The sequence below is a fragment of the Anneissia japonica genome, unplaced genomic scaffold, assembly GCF_011630105.1.
Source record: "Anneissia japonica isolate Jap-2015-1 unplaced genomic scaffold, ASM1163010v1 scaffold718_len1063573_cov188, whole genome shotgun sequence".
NCBI classification, from domain to species: Eukaryota; Metazoa; Echinodermata; class Crinoidea; order Comatulida; family Comatulidae; genus Anneissia; species Anneissia japonica.
In genome coordinates this window covers 342,625-365,124 of record NW_022727435.1, presented here as the reverse complement: position 1 = coordinate 365,124, position 22,500 = coordinate 342,625, and the positions used below count along the sequence as shown (strand labels likewise).

Here is a 22,500-nt window from a genome sequence, read left to right as displayed (position 1 = left end):
TATTATATATTTCTATAAATTAATCAACAAATATCTCATTAATCACACTATCGCAAATAGGCCTACTGAAGTATTATTAATTCTTTATTAAAGCATTATTCGAGCACCTTCATTATTATTATTACTATTATTACTATTATTATTATTACTATTATTATTATTATTATCATCATTATTATTATCATCATTATTATTATTATTATTATTATTATTTTATATATTATTTATCAACCATACTAATATTGAAAACATGAATTATGTGGATAAAATTATCATAGAAAATTAACTTATAATTTTTAAGATTATTTACGAAAACAGAATAAAATAGATAACATCTTTATTTATAAAAACAGGTTTTGCATAGACGCAAGTTGATTTAATATATGCTGATTCATCTCATTAATCAAACTATCGTAAAAAGGTGAATTAAAGTATTATTATTCTTTATTATAGAATTATTCGAGCACTTTTATTATTATTATTATTATATTATTATTATATTATCATTATTATTATTATTACTATTTTATTTATAATTTTTGTTTTATTTTTTTGTTTTATGTATAGGCCTAGACATATGTATATATTTAATAATTAGAAATAACTATAATTAATTGTAAAACATATATAATGTTAACAATAATATAGGCTAGGCTAGACCTAACCACTTATTGATACTATAATCTATCGATAAAAACATCCATTTGATTAAGTAAACAGCAGCTTTTCGAGTGGCAGTGCCGATAGAAAACTGCATTGTTTTGGCACTACGGCAGTGCTGATAGAAAACAGCAGCTTTTTGGCACTGCGGCAGTGCCGATAGAAAACAGCAGCTTTTTTTTTCGCACTGCGGCAGTGCCGATAGCCTCAGTCGGTGCTTAGTCGCTTTCTCTGAGTAAAAACGACTTTAATTCAAATGTTCCCGAAAATGAAATAAAAGATTATTACCATGTTGGCTGAAAGCAAAATTTTATTCAAGTCTTTGGAAAACGCTGGTACCTTGTATGGCTATAGTCCCAACAATCTCATCCCCATTGCCATGTAATGGGATTAAGTATATGAAGAAAAACGATAACATTGAGAATGTTAAGGATATGTAGAGAGTATATGGATTGTAAGCAACTCCTTCAAAATGTTCTCTGTGCAAATATTACTCATATTTAATGGGATACATTATAAAGCTACTGTACGGTACCATGTGTTAGTACTGTGTACTGTATGTTATTGTTTTATAGTGTAATAATTATGAATTGTATTGAGAATAGCAGGGAATATTATTATTATTGCATTACTGGATAAAATTAACTGTTTAATGTTGATTTTTATTCCAACCAAAGTTTAATAATTTTCAATTAAAAATTGATATTTTTGGTACAGAAAACACAGATCTATTAAAATGCAATTTCGATGTTAAACCATGTAATAATTATTATTTAAAGATACTGAAAATGCATTATTTCTTTGTTTACAGTGTGTTAAATGTGGATACAATTAGATAGAAAAGATAATGTATATATTATAAAGATTTTCAATAAATCGAAAATCAATGTGTAAGATCGAATTAACGTAAAAGTAGTGAAGTCACATGATTCACTTCTTTCTGTAGACACTTGATGCAATTCTGAGAATTAGCAGCACAATAGTGGTGGAAGGGCTTGTAACACTGCTAGCGGTGAAAACTAGCTCCATCCCCATTGTTTTATTTTAAAAACCATTAAAAACACTACTGTATCTTAAATGATTTTAATTGACATATTCTTGAAGGATACTTTTAATAGTAAAAAAACACCATTCATAAACTAATCAAATTAATTTAAAAAAAAACCAAATTAAATAAAAAAAAATAAATTAAATACTGTATAGTAAAGATAATTATGTTGTTCAATTCATCATCCTACGTGCTTAACAAACACCTGTACTTGGAAATAATTTTCATAAAAAGGATGTTGCCACTTTTGTTATGAAATAAATGAAATCGAAACTGCTTTTCTGAATACTAAATTTTTGTTTGTATTTAAAGACCAATAAAGTAAATTGTCTTGCTTATGATTGTCTGTAGAATATAAAATGTCTGTCTGTTTTAATGTGTTATAATGCAATATGGTTTGTCTGGAATACGATGGCGGCTTGGCCGAATCTTGATTGAGATAAAGAATTTATAATCAAATGCTAAAATGTAAATTCAAGTTGAACAGCAAAAGTGGACCAACTTTTAGACAACACTAGAGAGTAGTCTTATCAGTTACAAGTTCACACAAACAAGAGACAGGTATACACATATATTCAAATTAGGTTTGAACAATAATAAACAAAAGCACTTATTATTTATCCATTTGTTTACATACATACACATATATAATCAAATTAGTTTTCTGTGGGCAATACAATATGTATATAAAAATAGACAAATAATAATAAGTGCTATGTATATACAGATATACATAGATAAATTTAATACAAATCCTGCCAATTTATATTATATCATACAAACTTTCGAGCATACTGTTCTTCAGGTTAGGCAAGACTTTCATACCTTGTTTAGCGAACCTGCCACCCGCCAATAATAGTTTCAAATAAAAATGACATTGTATTTTTTTGCCAATTAGCACACCCGCTGCCATGAAAATATGGAAATTTCAGAATAAAATTCAAGTTTTTCTTTATTTTTGTTACGCCCACTGCTGTCTTGAAATCTCAAAAAGCTAGACATGTATATTTCTTCCTAAACAAATTTAAAGCGTTTAACCATCCCAATGTTACTGTTTACATACACCAATAAAAAAAAAAATTCTCCTCCGTTTGGATGTTTTTGCCGAAACCATTTGCTAATAAGAGAACAAAATTTAAAGGCCTATTTATTTGTTCCGCCCTCCTATAACGATCTTTAAAAAATGAGAAACAAAGTATAAAAAAGTTTTGCCACGGATGTGAATATAGTCATAAACAGATATTTCAGACTTGTACCCGCTCTTTGAATGTAAAAGGTTTATATAGTACTACGTAACAAGAGACACATAAGATCGAGAATATGCACAATTTCCTCTTTTATTTAAACTAAATGAATTAATTCAAGAATGATTTTGATAATTTTGGGGTGAATAACCAAATTAGATATGCCATATAAAGGTTACTATATACTTCAATAGAAAAAATACATCCAATATGAAATCAGTAATTTCCTAGTGATACATCTTTGCTGATCAGTTGTTCCATGAAGTTATATAAGGCCAAGTAAAACAAAAAGGTAGTTTCTAGTCATAATATTTTGAAATATGTAAAGTGAGGACACTTTTTCATTGCTCCGAGATGGCAAATCCAAGATGATCGATGGGAAACATCTATTACTCTCTCACTTTTACCAAGATGCGCTAGGTCCCGAGAAACCAGTCTTTTTTTTTTATTTGGCCTAAATTGCCATTTACCATATTCGCAGTACGGATTTATTCCAGTTTTCACAAACGTCAAACACGCATAAAAGGCAATATTTGTAAAAGTCATGAAAACAACGATCAGAATATTTTAAGACACATTTTCCATATTTATAAATAATAATTATTATTTAAAGAGTTCCATTATGCTTTATGCATGGAGGATTATGGTTAAGTATTTTGTATGCGAATCAGGATTTCCTATCGGTCAAAATAGGCATATAAGTGAAATATATTCGGCGTCTTTTCGCTTTAGATTTAGCCTTATTACTAATCATTACGCTAATTTTAATGTAGATCCAGTTTGCTTCTCTTATCGCTTAATTTAAATAAAGCAATTCTCTGTTTCAAATACGATAGGCATATTGCATGATAATGCAGTACAGTACTACAGTATTAATATGGTTCAATCATTTGTATGGTTCAATCATCTGTATGGTCCTGTTCTTGTAACTTTTACAATATCCTAATGCAATATAATTAGGTACGTAGGCCTAAACATGCAGTGCGTATTAGTTTATTCCAGTCCAGTCGTATTTTTAATCCAATCAAGTAACCTTGGTACGTGTGTATAAAACCCATATTCGCCCTCCTGGCCACAATCTACTTTTCCCCAACTAACTATTCCTACAACTTCGTACCTTTCTTCACCATTGTTTGTTCTTTTTTGGACCACTGGTCCTCCTGCATCTCCTGCGCATGAATCCTTGCCCGCCTCTCCTCCAGCACAGAACATTTGATGGGTAAATTCATCTCCAGCTAAGCCTAACGATTTTCTACATTTGTCATGTACTCCAAGTGGAAGGTCTAATTGCTGAAGCTTAGCTGCCTTCTCCCTGTTAAACCCCAATCTTCCCCAGCCTGTCACTGTGACATAATCTTTTTGGTTGGGCTTCCATTCTAATGAGTACTCTTAAATTAGAAGAAATTCAAGTATTTAGTGCGTCAAATCCTTACCATGCAGTATTTCATATGTGATTTAATATAATATTGCTATAGTTTCCGTAATATAACTGACCATTTCATATTTAATATATTTATCACTACGGTCGAACAACAAATCTATCGCTCTGTGTGTAAGCGATTGACGACATGACGCTATTTTTTGGTGGCAGCTGGGAAATCGTCAATGAAAATGATTCATTTTGCGCCCGTCGTTGTGTCGCTTTCTGTATCATTAGTTATTTGTTGATTACTACACATCGAATAGCCTATATATTCGGTAATAAAAACAAACATAATTGAATTGAACAATTCCACCAGGTAAGGGGTGCGGTATATACTTCTTTACTGCACGAGCCGTGCCAAGTCTACGCGTACGTGGGGAAAAGTACTAACCAATGCCACCGAGAGGTGGGAGGGGAAAGGCGAGGGGAAGATCCCGGGGTCCAAGCTTACCAGAGGGGAACCACAGAAATTGCAGGTAGCAATATGTTTTCAAAAATAATAAATACTATCATGGGCCTTCAATTGTGGCATGTGCTCCCTAATAATGGGCTCCTCTAGAATTATAGCCCCCCCCCCACACAGGGGACCACACCCTTTCTCCTGTTACAGTTCCCCTCTTGGCGGCCCAGGTACTAACCAAAATCGGCTACCGCACCTCTGCCTACGTGAACCGTACGCAAACTGCATAATTCTAACCTAGGCTCACATGGAAATGGTAATGTCGACGGATGGTTATGCTCTTTAGTATTAATTGAGATACAGTAAAACAAATACAAAAATGATTTTATTTCGGTAAATCAGTGAATTCGACTTCCATCGTTGTTGGAAGATTGACACTTAGCTCCCTACACTTCGCGTTTGAAGATAGTTCCAATCATGCAAAATCCTTGGGAAATTTGTACTTTATATTACTGAATATTATTAAGACACATTCTTTTAGGTTATGAAGCGCTTTGTTTATCACTGGTCATTGGTTTCACATGCTTAAGTGTTGCTGCCGAGTACGCATTTCGTGACTAGAGGTTTCTGAATGCAAATTCGTTGACTGACATTTCACCGGCACGTGTTTTTCCCGCAGGATATTTCGCCAATAAGACATTTCGCCGACAGCCAATTCGCCAAGTTTTGAAACTGTAAAATCATTATATTTTTTCCGACCGACTTTGACCTGTTCTGTCGACAGGCTTTTCGTCGAGAGCAGCTCATTCACAGACAACCGAGCATTGACAAGAAATTTGCCGACAGCAAAGATTGCGAAAATCACTGGAGTTTGTTTCACAAAGCAGCTAGACTGGACTTGGAGGGTTCTTGATGTCGATGGACACCAATACATTGATATCTTCTACAAAAATTTAAAGGGGGGGGGTGCGGCTATTGCTTATTTAACCTTTCCTGAGTTCGGGAAAAATACTTAAAAAATTCAAAATGTTGAGATGTAAGGATAATTACAGAACAAAACATGATATGATGAGACAGGAAAATCAGGTGAAAACGAGGCTGATCACTTTTTTCAGTAGCTTGGTAGCATTTTCTAACTAACTCATTAATATTCAACACAAGTCTGTCAATTAATTTTTGGCGAGCAGTTGGGGATTTTTTTTTTCCGTACGAAACATTTGCATGAAACTTCGGGCCATCTCGGATTGACTCGACTAAGTTCGATACGAGGAACAAGAGCAGACACTTCGCAATGTCGTGACGCTCGAGTTTTACTATTATTGCTCTTTCTATGTTTACACGGTAGGCCTATGATATCTTACGGATTTATGGGATGTTCGTGTGTAACTAACTGTGACCTTCTAGGATGTTTATTAAATGTTAGTATAATATCTACAACAACAGCTAGTACCCCCTTTATAGTATAAAGTGTTGATAGGTACAGTAATACCAGAGGCTAGAGAGAAAGAGGATCATAAACTATGGGCCTAACTACAGGTATACTACCTACAGGTAGCCTAACTACAAAGTATAGGCCTAGGGTCCTAGGCTGACACCAACAGTCACGCTTTACATACAGACGTTGATTGAAATTTTGAAGAAAAAAAATGGAAAAAAATTAAAGCATGAATTAAAAAATAGAGTGCATAAGAGAAATATTATTAAATAAATAAAATATACCATTCGGCGGCGTTATTGAACTTGACCAATCCTTGCATGGAGTTCCTTGTAATGTAATTAATGTTAAATAATAAATAATAATAATAATAATTTCAGCATTAATTACCTTGACCTAAGCCTTGTAATGAACCATACTATTTACTAGGCCTATAAATAATAACTAGCCCAGATGGAATATCTTTTGTGTTATTTCCCTTAACGTCGATTTTTTAATTGTTCTCTAATTCCTCCATTGTCTAAGTTCCCCTTAAGGTAGGCCTACAGGTTGGTTTTAGTAACATAATAATAATAAATAATAATAACAATAATAATAATAATAATTTCAGCATTAATTACCTTGAACTAAGCCTTGTATACTATTTACTAGGCCTATAATTAATAAGCATAGGGGGAATATCTTTTCTGTTATTTCCCATTAACGTCGATTTTTTAATTCTCTAATTCCTCCATTGTCTAAGTTCCCCTTATGGTAGGCCTACAGGTTGGTTTTAGTAACATAATAATAATTAATAATAATAATAATAATAATAACAATAATAATAATAATAATTTCAGCATTAATTACCTTGACCTAAGCATTATATACTATTTACTAGGCTTATAATTAATAACTAGCCCAGGGGGAATATCTTTTCTGTTATTTCCCCTTAACGTCGATTTTTTAATTGCTCTCTAATTCCTCGATTGTCTAAGTTCCCCTTAAGGTAGGCCTACAGGTTGGTTTTAGTAACATAATAACAATAATTAATAATAATAATAATAATAACAACAATAATAATAATAATAATAAATAATCATTTAGGCATTACATGTAATTAACCTGGTCTAGTCTTGTAATCAAGAATCTGCAGATTACTATGCCTGATATTAATAACTAGGCTTAGGCCTCATTTATTCATTGGTGCTCTGCCATTTTGGCAGGTCTTAAGGCATCCAGTATTTTAGAGCTGCCTCTTCTCAGCCCTTCTCTTAATTTGAAAATAACTGTCACCCTGTTTCATTTGATCAAACGCCCCGAGAAACGCGCTTTTCCTTACTCTCTGTGCTTTCCCCAGAAAGCGTATATTTTTTGTAGTTAGGCCTAGGTAATTATGCAAAACCCAGAACCTAACTAAAAAATAAAAATTGCCACAGTATGTATCTCAAATTAAAAATAACACTTTTTTACTCGTGCAGCTCAATCAAATATTAGGGACTTTTAGATTTGCACGTCGACATAGTGGACTGCTACGTGATGAGGTAATTTTAAGGCACTGCGCATGCGTTACGTCGTCTCCCTCGTCCACTACCAAAATCGAGAACGTGTTCACCTCGTTTTTCCCGTCGTCCTAAATCTAGGACGCCGTGCTCGCTTGTGAAGTTTAAAGATGGAAGATGAAAATATAGTGGCAACGCTGCCTTCACTAATAGTTCGTCCAACTGAGGCAGAGACAGTCTGGGGGAAGTTTCTAACTTGTGTTGAATTAATCTGTATTATTTGCTTTTTAATGCACAGGCAGTTATGTTATTTCTACTGCCTTTGTAAACACAAAAAAGGCTGTGGAAGTTCATGAGCGTCCTTACGCCAGTGTGCATGCAATGCAAACTTGCACCGCAGCGAGCGCAGCCGGCCGGGGAGGCCTGTTAACTATCTGCATCATCGCAGTTGACGCACCGGATGCGCCCTGAAGTATGCATTACATTCATCATTGTTGTACTTGTCTAGATCAAATTTCTGATAATCTCGGTACCTGAATTCGGTATTTTTTGGTTTATTTGTATTGTATAAAAACATGAATTCCTCATCGTCCAAGACACCTGTAGAATATGCAAAGACGACAATTTCGCGAAGTCGATGAAGGTTCGCCATGACACAGCTGCTTAATAAGGTTGCCTAGCGGGCGCTACATGTCGACTGAAATCTAAAAGGTTTTCATTTGTAGTCAACAAGTATAGTTGACTACGTTGACACGCATGACTAGTCGACGTGAACCAGGTCCACGTCCACACAATCTAAAAGTCCCTATTATGTCATTTTAAACGACCCATTAGTATTAGCATGGTAACATCAATTTATTTTAAAAAATTAGACAGCGACGTTCTCTCAGATCAGAAGTTGTTGATGACCTTTTGACCTGAATTCTGCAATATGAGATTTTCGGGTCGATTCAGTCAAGACGGCCCGAGTGGAGTTTCATGTAAATGTTTCGTACGGAAAAAAAATCGCGAGCAGCTGATCGAAAAATCGTCCCGACGATCGAGCGACTAGCCTAGATACAAGCAGTTTTTGTGATCGTTTACGTACGCAGTTACAGAGAGACGGTTTAGTCAACGTCAATTCAATCATGGAGGAATAATTCAATTGAATTAATAAACGTATATCAGTCCGATGACTTGACTTGTGTGTTTATAATTAGGCCTACACCTATGCCTAGGATTAGCACAGTCAGTGTCTACCCAGCAGCAGTAGCGCACTCCTGTGCGGGACACTGCTCCAGTCCCGCAGCAGGTGAGTTCGCACGCAGCCTTATCCAGCTGACGGTAAAGATAGTAGGTTTCTACTTAGCCTAGACTTGTCATGCCATCTTTGTCACATTAATTGTGCTAGTGCATTTTTTTTTTCATAATAATAGACCTAGGCCCCTAGGCCTACTAATAATAGTATACTATAGGCCTGGTCCTATGAAAAACTGTCTAGGCCTAGGCATAAATGTCTAAAAAATGCACTGTCCAAATAAAGGTGATGTGCTATAACACTACAGTATATCATCAGAGCCAACACCAATTCCTGTAACAATAAGATTATTATTGATATACTGTAGGCCTAGAAGCTAGGCTATACAACAATAATGCCCCATTAAATAATAACATGATGCATATGTTACTCCAAACCTAACTTTCAGCTGTTGTTGAAATGTGGAATTCAAATAAAATATTATACATATATATATTTTTGTAGGACAAGATATGTGATAGGCCGAAACATGACACTCTCCTCACATAGGTATTTGTCAGTCGCCATGATGAGACAAACATACCACAACATTTGCCATGAGTACAACCACCCAACATTGGCATCTACGAAAGAAGGTGGTACAAAGCATACAAGCACCCAGCAAGACGTTAGCAAGAAACACTCTGGTTGTTTGCTGAAACTTGTAATAAAAGCTATACACACAATTTAAGGTGAGCAAAAGAAAATTAAGTGAATATCTCATCACTGTTCAGCCAGAGTACATGAAACAAATATAAACAAATATATTGGAGTGGTAAAAAAATATCAGCATGGTGTGTCAGTTTTATTAAGAAACAACAATACATTACACACTAGCTGACAGGAAGGCTTCAATCAAGTAATTAAAAAATCTGAAAATACTGTCAATTGATGAATGTCTTTTCAGATTAGTACATACAGTATCTCAGTATGGTATGTTATTGATAAAGCAGCAAATGCCAATGTTTGATAACATTGTGATTTTTAAAAAACCTGGTTTTGCATTATTGTAACTACTGTATTTATTCCTCAATAGGAGCAAATGACTGGCTCAGATGGATGTGATGCAAACAATTCCATCTGTGTGGACATGATGAAATGGACATGCCCAATCCATGGTTAGCAGAAGGTGGCGATGCTCAGAGCCTGTCTCTTATACACATCTAGATGTGTATAAGAGACAGATCTTATAACACTAGCTCAAAATCCTGTAGCACCAGTTTTTTTTTGGGACCCAGTTCACGAGCCTCGTTTTCGAATACCGCGCTCCAAAATCGAGTGCCGTCACCGTCGTTGTGGTCGCCCATCCCTCTATTTTAAATTAAAAATTAATTATTTCATCCCCGCACCCCCCTTTAATTCATCAGTATGTATATCAAAATCGTTTCATTATATAAAAACTAAAATAGGTAAAGGCGAATTGACTGCAGGCGAATTTGATGTCAACTGCCGAACTGTCGGCGAATTCATTGTCGGTGAAACTACCTTTCGCTGAAATCACTTATCAGCTAAAAGATGTGTCGTCAAAAAGACGTGTCGGCGAAAGCACATTCGGTCATAGTTCTGTCGACGAAGCGTCTGTTGGCGTATTGGCATTCAGCAAAATTACCTAGCACACCCATTTATCCTCCTGGGTTGAGAGAAGCATCGCCAGGGCCGTCGGAACCGCACCGGCAGCACCGGCTATGGCCGGACCATTTTTTCTCAAAAAAAAAAAAAAAAAAGAAAAAAAAAGGAAAAAAAAGTAGGCTAGCTAAAGGTCTTTATAGCAGAAGACATCAAGTTTCAGTATCCTATTTTCAGGGGCGCAATTTTCCAAGCGGTTGGGTGATGGATGGGGGCACAACAGGTTCAGAATAGATAAATGAGTGACATAGCATTAATGTGCATTGAAATGTTTAAAATTTAGTGGCAAAACAGGTGAAACGTGTCCCCGTGCCCCCTACAGAATCTGCCCCTGATTTTCTAGTAATACTGTATCATGCATCTCATGCACTTTCCAATATTCTGACTTACTTGAGAAGACTGACCACTGTCAAAAAAGATTAATATCGCAAGTGATTCAGTCCAGGGGCGGATCCAGAGATGTCCAAAAGGGAGGGGGTGGGGACGAAAGGGGAGAGGGGAGGGGGGGGCGAAATTTGGGCCGATCGAGACAACAATGTCCTAGTGGGGTCCGGGGCATGCCCCCGCAAAATTTTTGTGTTCTACACGCCCGAAAATAACATTTGAGACGTTGTGGGCTATCATTTTTTTTCTTTTTCTTTCTTTTTTCCCCTTTTTTTACCTCCCAAAAGGGGAGGCCGGGGCCGGGTCGCCCCCCCCCCACCACTAAATCCGCCCCTGCAGTTTGCAAAATTAATCTTAGTCAGGCCAGCTACCAATGCTACAAGTGAAAGAACGTTCAGCTCTCTTCGGCGTGTGAAGACTTACAATAGGTACCTAAGAACAACTATGACGCAAAACCGCCTTAATAATTTGATTTTATTATATGTATCCAAAGACAGGGCAAGTGGCTTACGTTTAGTAGACGTCGCAAATGATTTTGTCAGAGGATCGGCCAACCAACCACCAAGCCATATCTGGTGAATTTGGACCATCAGATCGATTCCCAATCAAAATTGTTAATGAAAGACGCAAAATCGCACACTGTGACCCAAAATATAATAAATAATAATAATAATAGTTGGATTTGTAGAGCGCATCATGCGAAAAAGCCTCTATGCGCTTGGTGATTGAGCTCTTTGATTTGGACATTTTGAGAAAAAAAAAATTGAAGTTATTTTATGAAACTAAAAAAACCTACTCCTTAAACTAAGGCATGGTTGGCCGTTGGCTCCGAGGAGTTCATCCGCCCTTTGTTCAGCTGTTTTTTCCGTGCTGCTGGGTGTCCATCCACCCTCCCATTGGCGGCCGCTAAAGACCACCAGATGGGGTTGTCGGAATTAGTCGCCGACGACTCGACCGGATGCAGTTTATAACGTCGTGCCCAGGGCACTATAATCCTAATCTACACTTACATACACTAAAATAAACCATCTTAAATAATTGGTTGAACTATTCCCATAATTAATAAATGAAGGTTTCGGGTCAGAGGTCGGCAAATCAACAAAACAGGAATTTCTTGAGCTTTGACTTGATTATATTTAAACTTGTAGCTTTTCTTAAAGTCAGATGGTAACTGGTTCCAGAGGATAGGTGCAGCAACACTGAAGGCTCTATCACCATAGGATTTCGACCTAGAAGAGCGTCTGGTAAGTACATAACTGCTAGTTGACGATCGCAGTGACCGTATACATGACATCGACCGAAGATTTAGCATGTCGCTTATGTACACAGGTGAAAGACCGTGAAGAGCTTTGTATGTTATGAGATTTATCTTTAAAACTATCCTTTGTTTGACAGGAAGCCAGTGAAGTCGGTTCAGAATAGGAGTGATATGATGAAAACGTGGAGTTCCTGAGATAAGTCTTGCAGACATATTTTGCGCACGCTGCAATTTTGAGATTAATTTATCAGGAAGGTCATATAGAATGCTGTTGCAATAGTCCAACCTACAAGTAATGAATGCATGAACAATCTTAATAAGTGCTTGTTCGGTAAAAAGGTGGCGAATTCGCCTGGTATTTCGTCCCTGAAATGCTATAGATTTCCAAATGCTGTTAACATGTTTCTCCATGTCCATGTTAGAATCAAATAAAATTCCAAGATTCTTTACTGCAGTAGATGGAGTAACGTCAACATCATCACCAACTGTAATTCTGTCAATAATCGGAATGCTGCTTCTACGTTTAGAATGAATGTACAAGACCTGTGTCTTATCAACATTTAAACAGAGCATATTGTTTTCGAGCCATGTGTTGACTTGATACAAGTCTGTATTGTTGTGACTGCATGGTCACACGTGTCATTGTTGGGCTTGAAACTGAGATACAATTGTGTATCATCAGCGTACATGTGAAAATTAGTGCCGTAGCGACGAATTATATTACCAATAGGTTTAATGTATAGAGTGAACAATATAGGCCTAAGAATTGAGCCTTGGGGGACCCCGCAATCTATATCTATGTAACTAGATAGTACACCATCAATGTATACAGCTTGTTGCCTACCATGTAGATAAGACCGAAACCAGCGGAGGACATATCCACCGATTCCAAAAGATGCAAGCCTGTTTAAGAGAATTGTATGGTCAATCGTATCAAATGCTGCTGAGAGGTCTAGAAAAACTAACAGCACACACTTTCCCTCATCCACTGATACCATGATATCATTATGAATTTTTAGTATTGCTGTTTCTGTACTATGTAATTTACGATAAGCTGACTGAAACACTTCTGATAAGTCGTTGACATCAATAAAGTGCATTAATTCATCTGCGACTACTTTTTCAATAACTTTTGAAATGAAAGCAATATTTGTAACAGGTCTGTAATGTGACAAAATATTTGGATCGAAAGATGGCTTCTTAAGCAGAGGTTTAACTATGCCCTGTTTAAGACGGTGAGGAAACTCACCGGATGACAATGACTTATTGACAATAGATGAAATAACTGGAAGTGTAGATGAAATCACACGTTTCAAGATTGTTGTGGGGACTGGGTCAAGCTGACAGCATTTGGCCGGCATATCGCATATCAACTTGGATAGATTAATATCGGTCACGTAATTAAATGTGCAAAACAATGGCGGCTGAAGAGGAAAAGAATGTGCCAATGAACACGATCGGGTTGAAATTAGGTTGTTACGAGCTTTCTGTATCTTATCGATAAAAAAGTTATTAAATTGATCAGCTGAAATTGATATAAAAAAATCAAAGATATTATCTCATTTCTCCTTACCAGCTCCTAATGTTATTATCTTGTAGTGTTTAGCCGGCATTTTGCAATACCGTAAAACCTCCAATAGAAGCCCATGGGCTTAATACCTCGAAGAGAACATCATGGGCTTCTTTTCAAAATAGGCTCATGGGCTTCTTTTCGAGGGAGTACAGTACATACACTGTACATGAATTTCAAAAAACAAAATAAATTAAAACACACTTAGTTTAGGCAGTTAGGTGATTTAATGCCGGTTAATACACTTGATACCCAGCTAGAAGAGCTACCCATGCTCGGTAGTGGCGTCACGCTTTCGTGCGGCGGTGCGCAGGCCCACCGATTCTTAGGGGCCCTTCGGTGCCCCTACTCATCAGGTCTTCGCTCTATCACCCCCTGATCTAAGAGGGCTTTCTGATATATAACAGCATAATGTGTCTCTGACATCGGCTGTAGGACATAATATATCATATTAATCCAATGGGAAGAGGGGATGGGGGTACAGGTGCCCATATTTGTTTGGCAGGTGCCTATTTGATTGTTGTAAAGATAGGAGAGCGCATTTTCGGGAATCTACAGCAGAAACAACATTTTTCGAGGAATGACGCCCGGATCCCGAAGGCCACCCCCACTTCCACCACTTTTCTCCATACCTCTTCAGCCCACCCCCAACCCCTCAATGGCCGGACCACTTCCAATATGCTTCAGACGGCTATGATCGCAGATAGCCTAAATCAATCAGCCATGTCATGAATTGTGCATGCCCATATCATGGTCAACTGATATAAGCAAACAAACACCACATAGACACGACAAACATAGGTTAATGTCGTTTGACCTTAAATACATGCTTGCGTAGTTCATACTACGAAATAGTTTATTGCTGGCAGTGTGGTTGGACCCCGACCTCGGTGGCAGACGATGGCGGTCTCAGCGGACCTTCATTCAAAATTATCCTTTGAGCGCGCATGGTCTAGTTGCGTCATTTGTTACCGTAAATGCTCGAAAAAGCGCCGCAGCGCTTATGAAAGTTTAGGAGGCTTCAGTGCGGTGTTTATTCGAGAGTGGTGCTTATAAAAAAAATATTGGCTAGGCACTTTCCATGCCCGTTCCCATGTTACCTATATCACGTATTCCCGTAGTTCACGTCATCGTAAATAAACGTTTATGAAGAAATGCTTGAGTCTTCATTGTGTTATTTATTCATTTTAATACTGTACCTTCTATTTAAAACCCTGTTTCTCAAAGTGTTTCATTACACACAGGGCAAAATATGCTCTTTCGAGAGTGGCGCTCAGGAAAAAAAAAATCAACCCCTATTATGTCTTATTTTTCGCCCCTGGAGATTTCGAGCGACACCCATTTTTTTCCGTCGGGAACATTGCCACTGCCATTGCCACTGCACCAAAACGTTTCTGTCCTGTGGAATCACGTTGGCCGACGAAGGTCGGCGCTGTGTGAGAGTGTACAGAATCTAAGGAACAATAACAAACATAGGCCTTACCTTCTTGTAGATTTGTATCAGTCACACCGGGCAAACATACGGTTCTTACTTGTGGATGAAGTTTAATCGGTTCTATCTTAGCCAAGGCAACGTCATAGTCAAATATGGGGGATTCTTTAGTGTTGTAAAGTGGGTGCATTATGAAGTCTATAATTCTGGAAGTATTTGACGATTTTCTATCGGTTGCTCGGTTTGTCAATCCTTTAAAAAAGTATTCAAATTCAAATTGTATTTGGCCTATGCCTGCTATTAATAACCATTATCATGATCATTATCAACATCATTATTATCGCCATCATCATTATTACTCCGCAAGCAGGTTATTTTCATCGGATTTTGTGTTTGATTGTTTTTAGCAGACTCCTGTCTACAGTTTTAGGTCTACATACGTCATATTTTCTGAAATGATTTCTGACATTGAATGGAAGGTTTCTTTTTATTTTGGTGACGATCCAAAGTGGGATGTGGATGTGAGGACCATTTCAATAAAAACACCCACATACCTAAAAACTGGAGTATGGTGTTGATATGGAGACCCTTAAATTGGAGCGTCCCATACATAAATATCTCAAAACTGATCATTGGACCTGAATGGAACTTTCTCGCTTGTAATGAACAATGATTGGCTCTCACTGGCTACTTGGTCGCACATGACTATAAAAGCGCATTCATGGTCTCAGTGGTTATGTCGCTTGCTTTGTAAGCGACAGGCCCCGCATTTGAATCTCAGAAGAGATTTTGTTTTCATTTTTAAAATATATATATATTTTTTTAAGCAAAAGGATGCGTGGGAATTGTGCTCTAGTTATTAAATATTAATCAATCTCAATCAATCAAACAACCAATCAAATGACAACCAATTAACCAATAACTAAACAATCAGTCAATCAATCAATCAACCAACCAACGGACCAACCAATTAATTAATCGATAAACAAATTTCCATCAAACAATCAATCAGCCAGACTAAACACCCCAATCAATCAACCAATAAATCAACCAACAAATTTCGATCAATCCATCAACTAACCAATTTTTTTCAATCAAATAATCAATAAATCAGTCAATAATGATCAACCAACCAACGACCAATCAATCAATAAATTAATCTCAATCAATCAGTTAACAGACCAACAAATTTCAATAATTCATTCAACCACCCAATCCCAATCAATCATGTAATCTCAATCAATCAACCAACCAACCAACCAATCAACCAACTAACAAATCAATCAATCAACCAATCTTTAAAACTCAATCAATTTGAATGCAGAATACAATATTGCTAACTAGAATCAAGATAAGAAAGTTTGTTGAAATGTATAGTTATGCTATGTTCATACCCATATATGGCGTCGTTGTTTTCCAATCTTTCCCCCTTACACTCATAGGTCCTGGGTCTTGGTCGAAGCAATTCGCGGCTGTTAAAATCCACTCATTAGAAATTAAGCTTCCGCCACAGAAGAAATTCTGCAATACAAACAAGTTAAAACATTATTAAATAGTTGATTAGCAAGGAACCTCTTGTAACAACTGTTAATGTAAAAAACGACGCATAATGTAAAAAAATAATCGATTAACGCATAATGTAAAAAGGTTTGACGCTTAATGTAAAAAAATAACGCATAATGTAAAAAGCAACGCATAATGTAAACAAATTTGCTTATGCATAATGTAAAAACATTTGACGCATAATGTAAAAAAATTTTCTAACGCATAATGTAAAACCCTATCAACGCATAATGTAAAAACTTTGCCTTTTACGATAAAAAGTATGATTTGCTGTGTTTATTGCTCAAAAACCTCACTTTTCCTTCCAAATACTTAGTTTTAACAAACAAAAACTTTTGGCTTCTCCTAAAAAGCAAACAACTTGAGTCTTTTTATAAATAAAAGAAAACAAGTTTCTATTTTGAATCTTGTCCAAATGCCACACATCTTCACACACTCCCAGCATTGGGTCGAGGAAAATGTTTACATCCTGTTTCTTATTTTGTCTGGTTTTTTGTTGTTTTTTTTCCGTTCCTAAAGAACAAGTATGGTGGGAGAACCACCATAGACTCAGTTCTAAAAAATCAGTTTTCTAAATTTAGTATATGAATATTGATTTGGAGTTTATATACATGTTCGTATTTGTATATGCGATAGCTGCCATAAATTAATTTGTGACTGAAGTGTTAGTTTGGAGTGTAATTCAGAGTTAATATGGGTTATCTAATGGATAATAAATAATAAATCAATAAATTTGTTCAAATAAAAATATTTTTGATATATTTCTTTCTCACCGGATACACAGTTGCAGTTTGGTTTCCTCTCTGATTATCAATGTCAGCATATTATTTTAATGGTCACTAGTATGTTTTGTGTAGTAGAAGATATGAGACTTACGAAACGATTGATTTTTAATTCAAAATAGGGGGATGGGCGACCACAATGACGGTGACGGCACTCGACTTTGGAGCGCGGTATTGGAAAACGAGACTCGTGAACTGGGTCCCAAAAAAAAAAAACACTGGTGCTACAGGATTTTGAGCTAGTGTTATAAGATAGGGAATTTCCTAAAATGTACCTACTTTCAAAGGCTTGCATTTGCTAACCCCATAAAAAAAATCGTGTCAAACTTTAGATATTCCAATGTAAATTTGGCCAGTCTTTTCATTTATATGGGTTTTCACTTATGAAAATGTCTCAATTATGTGTAAAATAACGATTTTCCCCAGTTTTTATTTCATAAATTTGCACAAAACTAGGACTTGCGAAAATATTCAATAATAATAATATAATAAGTCGAAGGCATTTTTGAAGAATCAATCTTTCAAAAAGATATGTTTGCTGGTTTGGATAAGGAAGTCTTAGAAGTGGTGATCTTAATAGTGGCGTTAAATAGGTTTGTTTAATACCAACTTGTCTTACCTGTGTAGGCATAGCCTAGCATTTAGTGCAGTACTGTATGTATGTAGAGAATACGGAATACTACTCTACTGCCTGGCGCGGCCTAGGCCCCCATAGTTTAGGCCTAGGCATACAAACTATAATAATATTTCAAACATTAGAGGCAAACAAACAACACTATTTTAAATAAAGTACATTAATTTACATGTTAATTATTAGATCCATGGAACTATCTAGGATCTACTACTACTACTACTGCATTACTAAAATGCCAGTTTATTCGTCGTGGAATGTGGATGATACCTTGAAAACTAGCTCAAATTTGCGCGGAAAATGGCTTGGAAAAATGTGCAGAGATACATTGGCAATGGTTATATACAGTATCCTGATTAGTTTAGACTAATTTTCGGCATTCTTCTCGGAAATACAACCACCTGCATTAGGCCGTGGCCCTGCTGGTTCCATGCTGGATCAAAAACTAGTAGAGAGTCAAATGTCCAGCCATTTTGATAGTCAAAATACAGGGGCATTTTATTACTGTACATTAGAAAAGGTTGAGAAACAAGAGAGTCTATTATACATATATTGTTATTGTCTTCATTTTTAAACTAATTTTTATTTTTATATTACAAAAAAGTATTATATTAATGAAGTAATAAATTCTATTCAAAATAATTAGGTCGCGGCTATGTTACACCACTTTGCAATGCATTTGAATATGGGCTTTTCACAGTGATGGTTAATTAGAATATATATATTTTCAACAAAAATTATTATTGATGATGAGTGCCAGAATGATTAATTGCAAATCAATCAAACAATTTCCCAATATGACATAGGCAAGTTCAACTATATATTTTAAAATACTAAACAAAAAATGGTGTACAGCAAAAAAAATTGAAGCTTTGTCTTAAATTCCAATACCAAATTGATCAGCATGCAGACAGAGGCATAATCCCGGCATTAAAAAATAAGCAGTTTCATAGAATAACTTTACACAAGACTGTACAAAGCCATACATTAAAATAGTTGTTCCTGTATACATTGAGCCACATTTTCATACTGGACTATCAACTTCGCACATTACATATTTCAAAATTAATCCTCACAATTTGTTTTCTAAATCTTAGTCACATATTTGCTTCAAAAGGATTACTACTGAATGGGATTTAAATGCCATTTAATAATATTGAAGATATTTTGCAAGTGAAAAAGTTACAGTAATACTGGTACAGTATTTATTTATTTATTATAAATTTGGCATGCAATATAAACCAGATGCGTAAAAAACAAAAACTTAAGTGTGTGGCATTTCAGTATATCTTCAGAAAAAAAAATCACTAGATAAATCATTTTAATTTAATTCTTTGGAAATATTTTGGCCTCAATCACTTGCTGCAGAGTATTGCCACCTTCTGCTAACCATGGATTGGACATGTCCATTTCATCATGTCCACACAGATGGAATTGTTTGCATTGCATCCATTTGAGCCAGTCATTTTCTCCTATTGAGGAATAAATATACAGTAGTTACAATAATGCAAAAACAGTTTTGTTAAAAATCAAAAATGTTATCAAACATTGGCATTTGTTGCTTTATTAATAACATACCATACTGAGATACTGTATGTACTAATCTGAAAAGACATTCATCAATTGACAGTATTTTCAGATTTTTTAATTACTTGATTGAAGCCTTCCTGTCTGCTAGTGTATAATGTATTATTGTTGTTTCTTAATAAAACTGACACACCATGCTGATATTTTTTTACCATTCCAATATATTTTTTTCATGTACTCTGGCTGAACAGTTATGAGACATTCAATTAATTTTCTTTTGCTCACCTTAAATTGTGTGTAGCTTTCATTACAAGTTTCAGCAAATAACCAGAGTGTTTCTTGCTAACGTCTTGCTGGGTGCTTGTATGCTTTGTACCACCTTCTGTCGTAGATGCCAATGTTGGGTAGTTGTACTCATGGCAAATGTTGTGGTATATTTGTCTCATCATGGCGACTGGCAAATGCCTATGTGAGGAGAGTGTCATGTTTCGGCCTATCACATATCTTGTCCTACAAAAATATATATGTATATATTTTATTTGAATTCCACATTTCAACAACAGCTGAAAGTTAGGTTTGGAGTAACATATGCACCATGTTATTATTTAACGGGGCGTTATTGTTGTGTAGCCTAGCTTCTGGGCCTACAGTATATCAATAATAATGTTATTGTTACAGGAATTGGTGTTGGCTCTGGTGATATACTGTAGTATTATAGCACATCACCTTTATTTAGACTGAATTTTGTAGACATTTAGGCCTAGGTAGGCCTAGACAGTTTTTCATAGGACCATAACTATGCCTAAATTATACTATTATTAGTACATTTAATGTGACAAAGTCGCCATGGCATGGCATGACAAGTCTAGGCTAGTAGTAGTAGAAACCTACTAACTTTACCGTCAGCTGGATAAGGCTGCGTGCGAACTCACCTGCTGCGGGACTGGAGCAGTGTCCCGGACAGGAGTGCGCTACTGCTGCTGGGTAGACACTGACTGTGCTCTCCTAGGCATAGGTGTAGGCCTAATTATAAACAAACAAGTCATCTCCATGATTGTATTGACGTTGACTATACCGTCTCTCTGTAACTGCGTACGTAAACGATCACAAAAACTCACTGACTTCACACTAGTGTACTATATGTACTGTGTAGGCTAGTCGCTCGATCGTCGGGACGATTTTTCGATAGCTGCTCGCCAAAAATTAATTGACAGACTTGTCTTGAATATTAATGAGTTGGTTGGAAAATGCTACCAAGCTACTGAAAAAAAGTGATCAGCCTCGTTTTCACCTGATTTTCCTGTCTCATCATGTCATGTTTTGTTTCTGTAATTATCGTTACATCGGCAACATTTTGAATTTTTTAAGTATTTTTCCCGAACTCAGAAAAGGTTAAATAAGCAATATATGCCCACTTGTCTCATCCCCGCACCCCCCCCCCCTTTAATAACATCCAAGAAGTTCACAGTTAGTTACACACGTACATCCCATAAGTCCGTGAGATTTCATTGGCCTACCGTAGGTAAACATAGAAAGAGCAATACAGTAATAGTAAAACTCGAGCATCACGACATTGCGAAGTGTCTGATCTTGTTCCTCGTATCGTACTCGCTCGAGTCAATCCGAGATGGCCCGAGTGAAGTTTTATGCAAATGTTTCGTACCGAAAAAAAATCGCATCCGGGCCTGGCATCCCAAGACCGAACCATTGTGTGCCCGGTGAAGCTTATTATAATAGTATTTAAACATGTGTATAACGGTTAATGCACGTGTTTGAATATTAATATAATAATTAAACATGTTTATTATAACGATTAATACACATGTTTAAATGTAGTAATGTTTAGGCATGTGTATTTATAGTTATAATACAAAATGAATACCCTGCCGCAAAATGGACGGTTCTAAATCGCCCACGACTAAAGCACATGGGCTTCTCGTTCGTTCGTGACGTGCACTGGCCGTGAGAGCGAGTAATCGTCTGTAGGTCGTATGCAACGAAGATACAGAATATCTGTTATAAAATCAATTTAGCATTTTATTTTAATACATGACGAGTTATTCCCTGTTCCTAAATTCTAACTGTCAACTAAATATTCATCGCTCGATTCCGAGGCCCTATAAAATAGAGATTTACTACTCTCTGAGCCTAGATTAATTGAAATACATATCAGCTGTAAGCTGTAGAATAGCACCTGGATAGCCGGGAATGTGAGTAAACATTGCTGTTGTACGCCACACGATCATAAAATAAATAGAATAGGCTAGAAAGAATCGTTTTCTTATATTTATTTAGGCCAGCATAAACACCAATACACCATGTCATTTTCAATACATATGTGTATTGAAAATTATCAAAATTACCATCTTTGTTTTTTGAGAACTAATAAAATACGCAGTGTCTAGAGATACGGTACCGTATCGGAACTTCCGATTGCTAAAGGTACGGTAAATAATATTACGTCATGATTAGCCAATAGAAACGCCGATACATGCGTGACGTTTATTCAGTGCACTGCTGCTGCAAGAGTAGTGAGTGTGTGTTTTAGGTTTTAGCAACATCGAAGATAAGAAATTTCGTTCGTTCGCGGGTGTTGTTGACAAGCTGTGATAAATCCCAGCTAACACTTTAACGTTAAAAAAACGTTATAAAAACGTATGAGTTTGGTTCAAAAAACGTTTTAGTAAAACGTTTCGAAAACGTAATTTTGTGGAGTTTTGGAAGCGTTTAAATAACGTTTTAATGTAACGTTTTAAAAAC

At 36.1% G+C, this 22,500-nt stretch overlaps 1 protein-coding gene across 1 annotated transcript in view; it reads right to left on the bottom strand.

Moving 5' to 3' along the window:
• Positions 1 to 3,035: 3,035 nt before the first annotated feature.
• Positions 3,036 to 22,500, bottom strand: part of LOC117113754 (plasma kallikrein-like) — a 36,192-nt gene continuing 16,727 nt past the window's right edge. The window contains exons 5-7 of the mRNA XM_033257200.1: positions 16,632 to 16,758; positions 15,289 to 15,489; positions 3,036 to 4,340 (exon numbers count right to left, since the gene is read on the bottom strand). Coding sequence (XP_033113091.1) covers positions 3,946 to 4,340; positions 15,289 to 15,489; positions 16,632 to 16,758 — 723 coding nt within the window. The 3' untranslated portion in view covers positions 3,036 to 3,945. The remainder of the gene's footprint in view (positions 4,341 to 15,288; positions 15,490 to 16,631; positions 16,759 to 22,500) is intronic.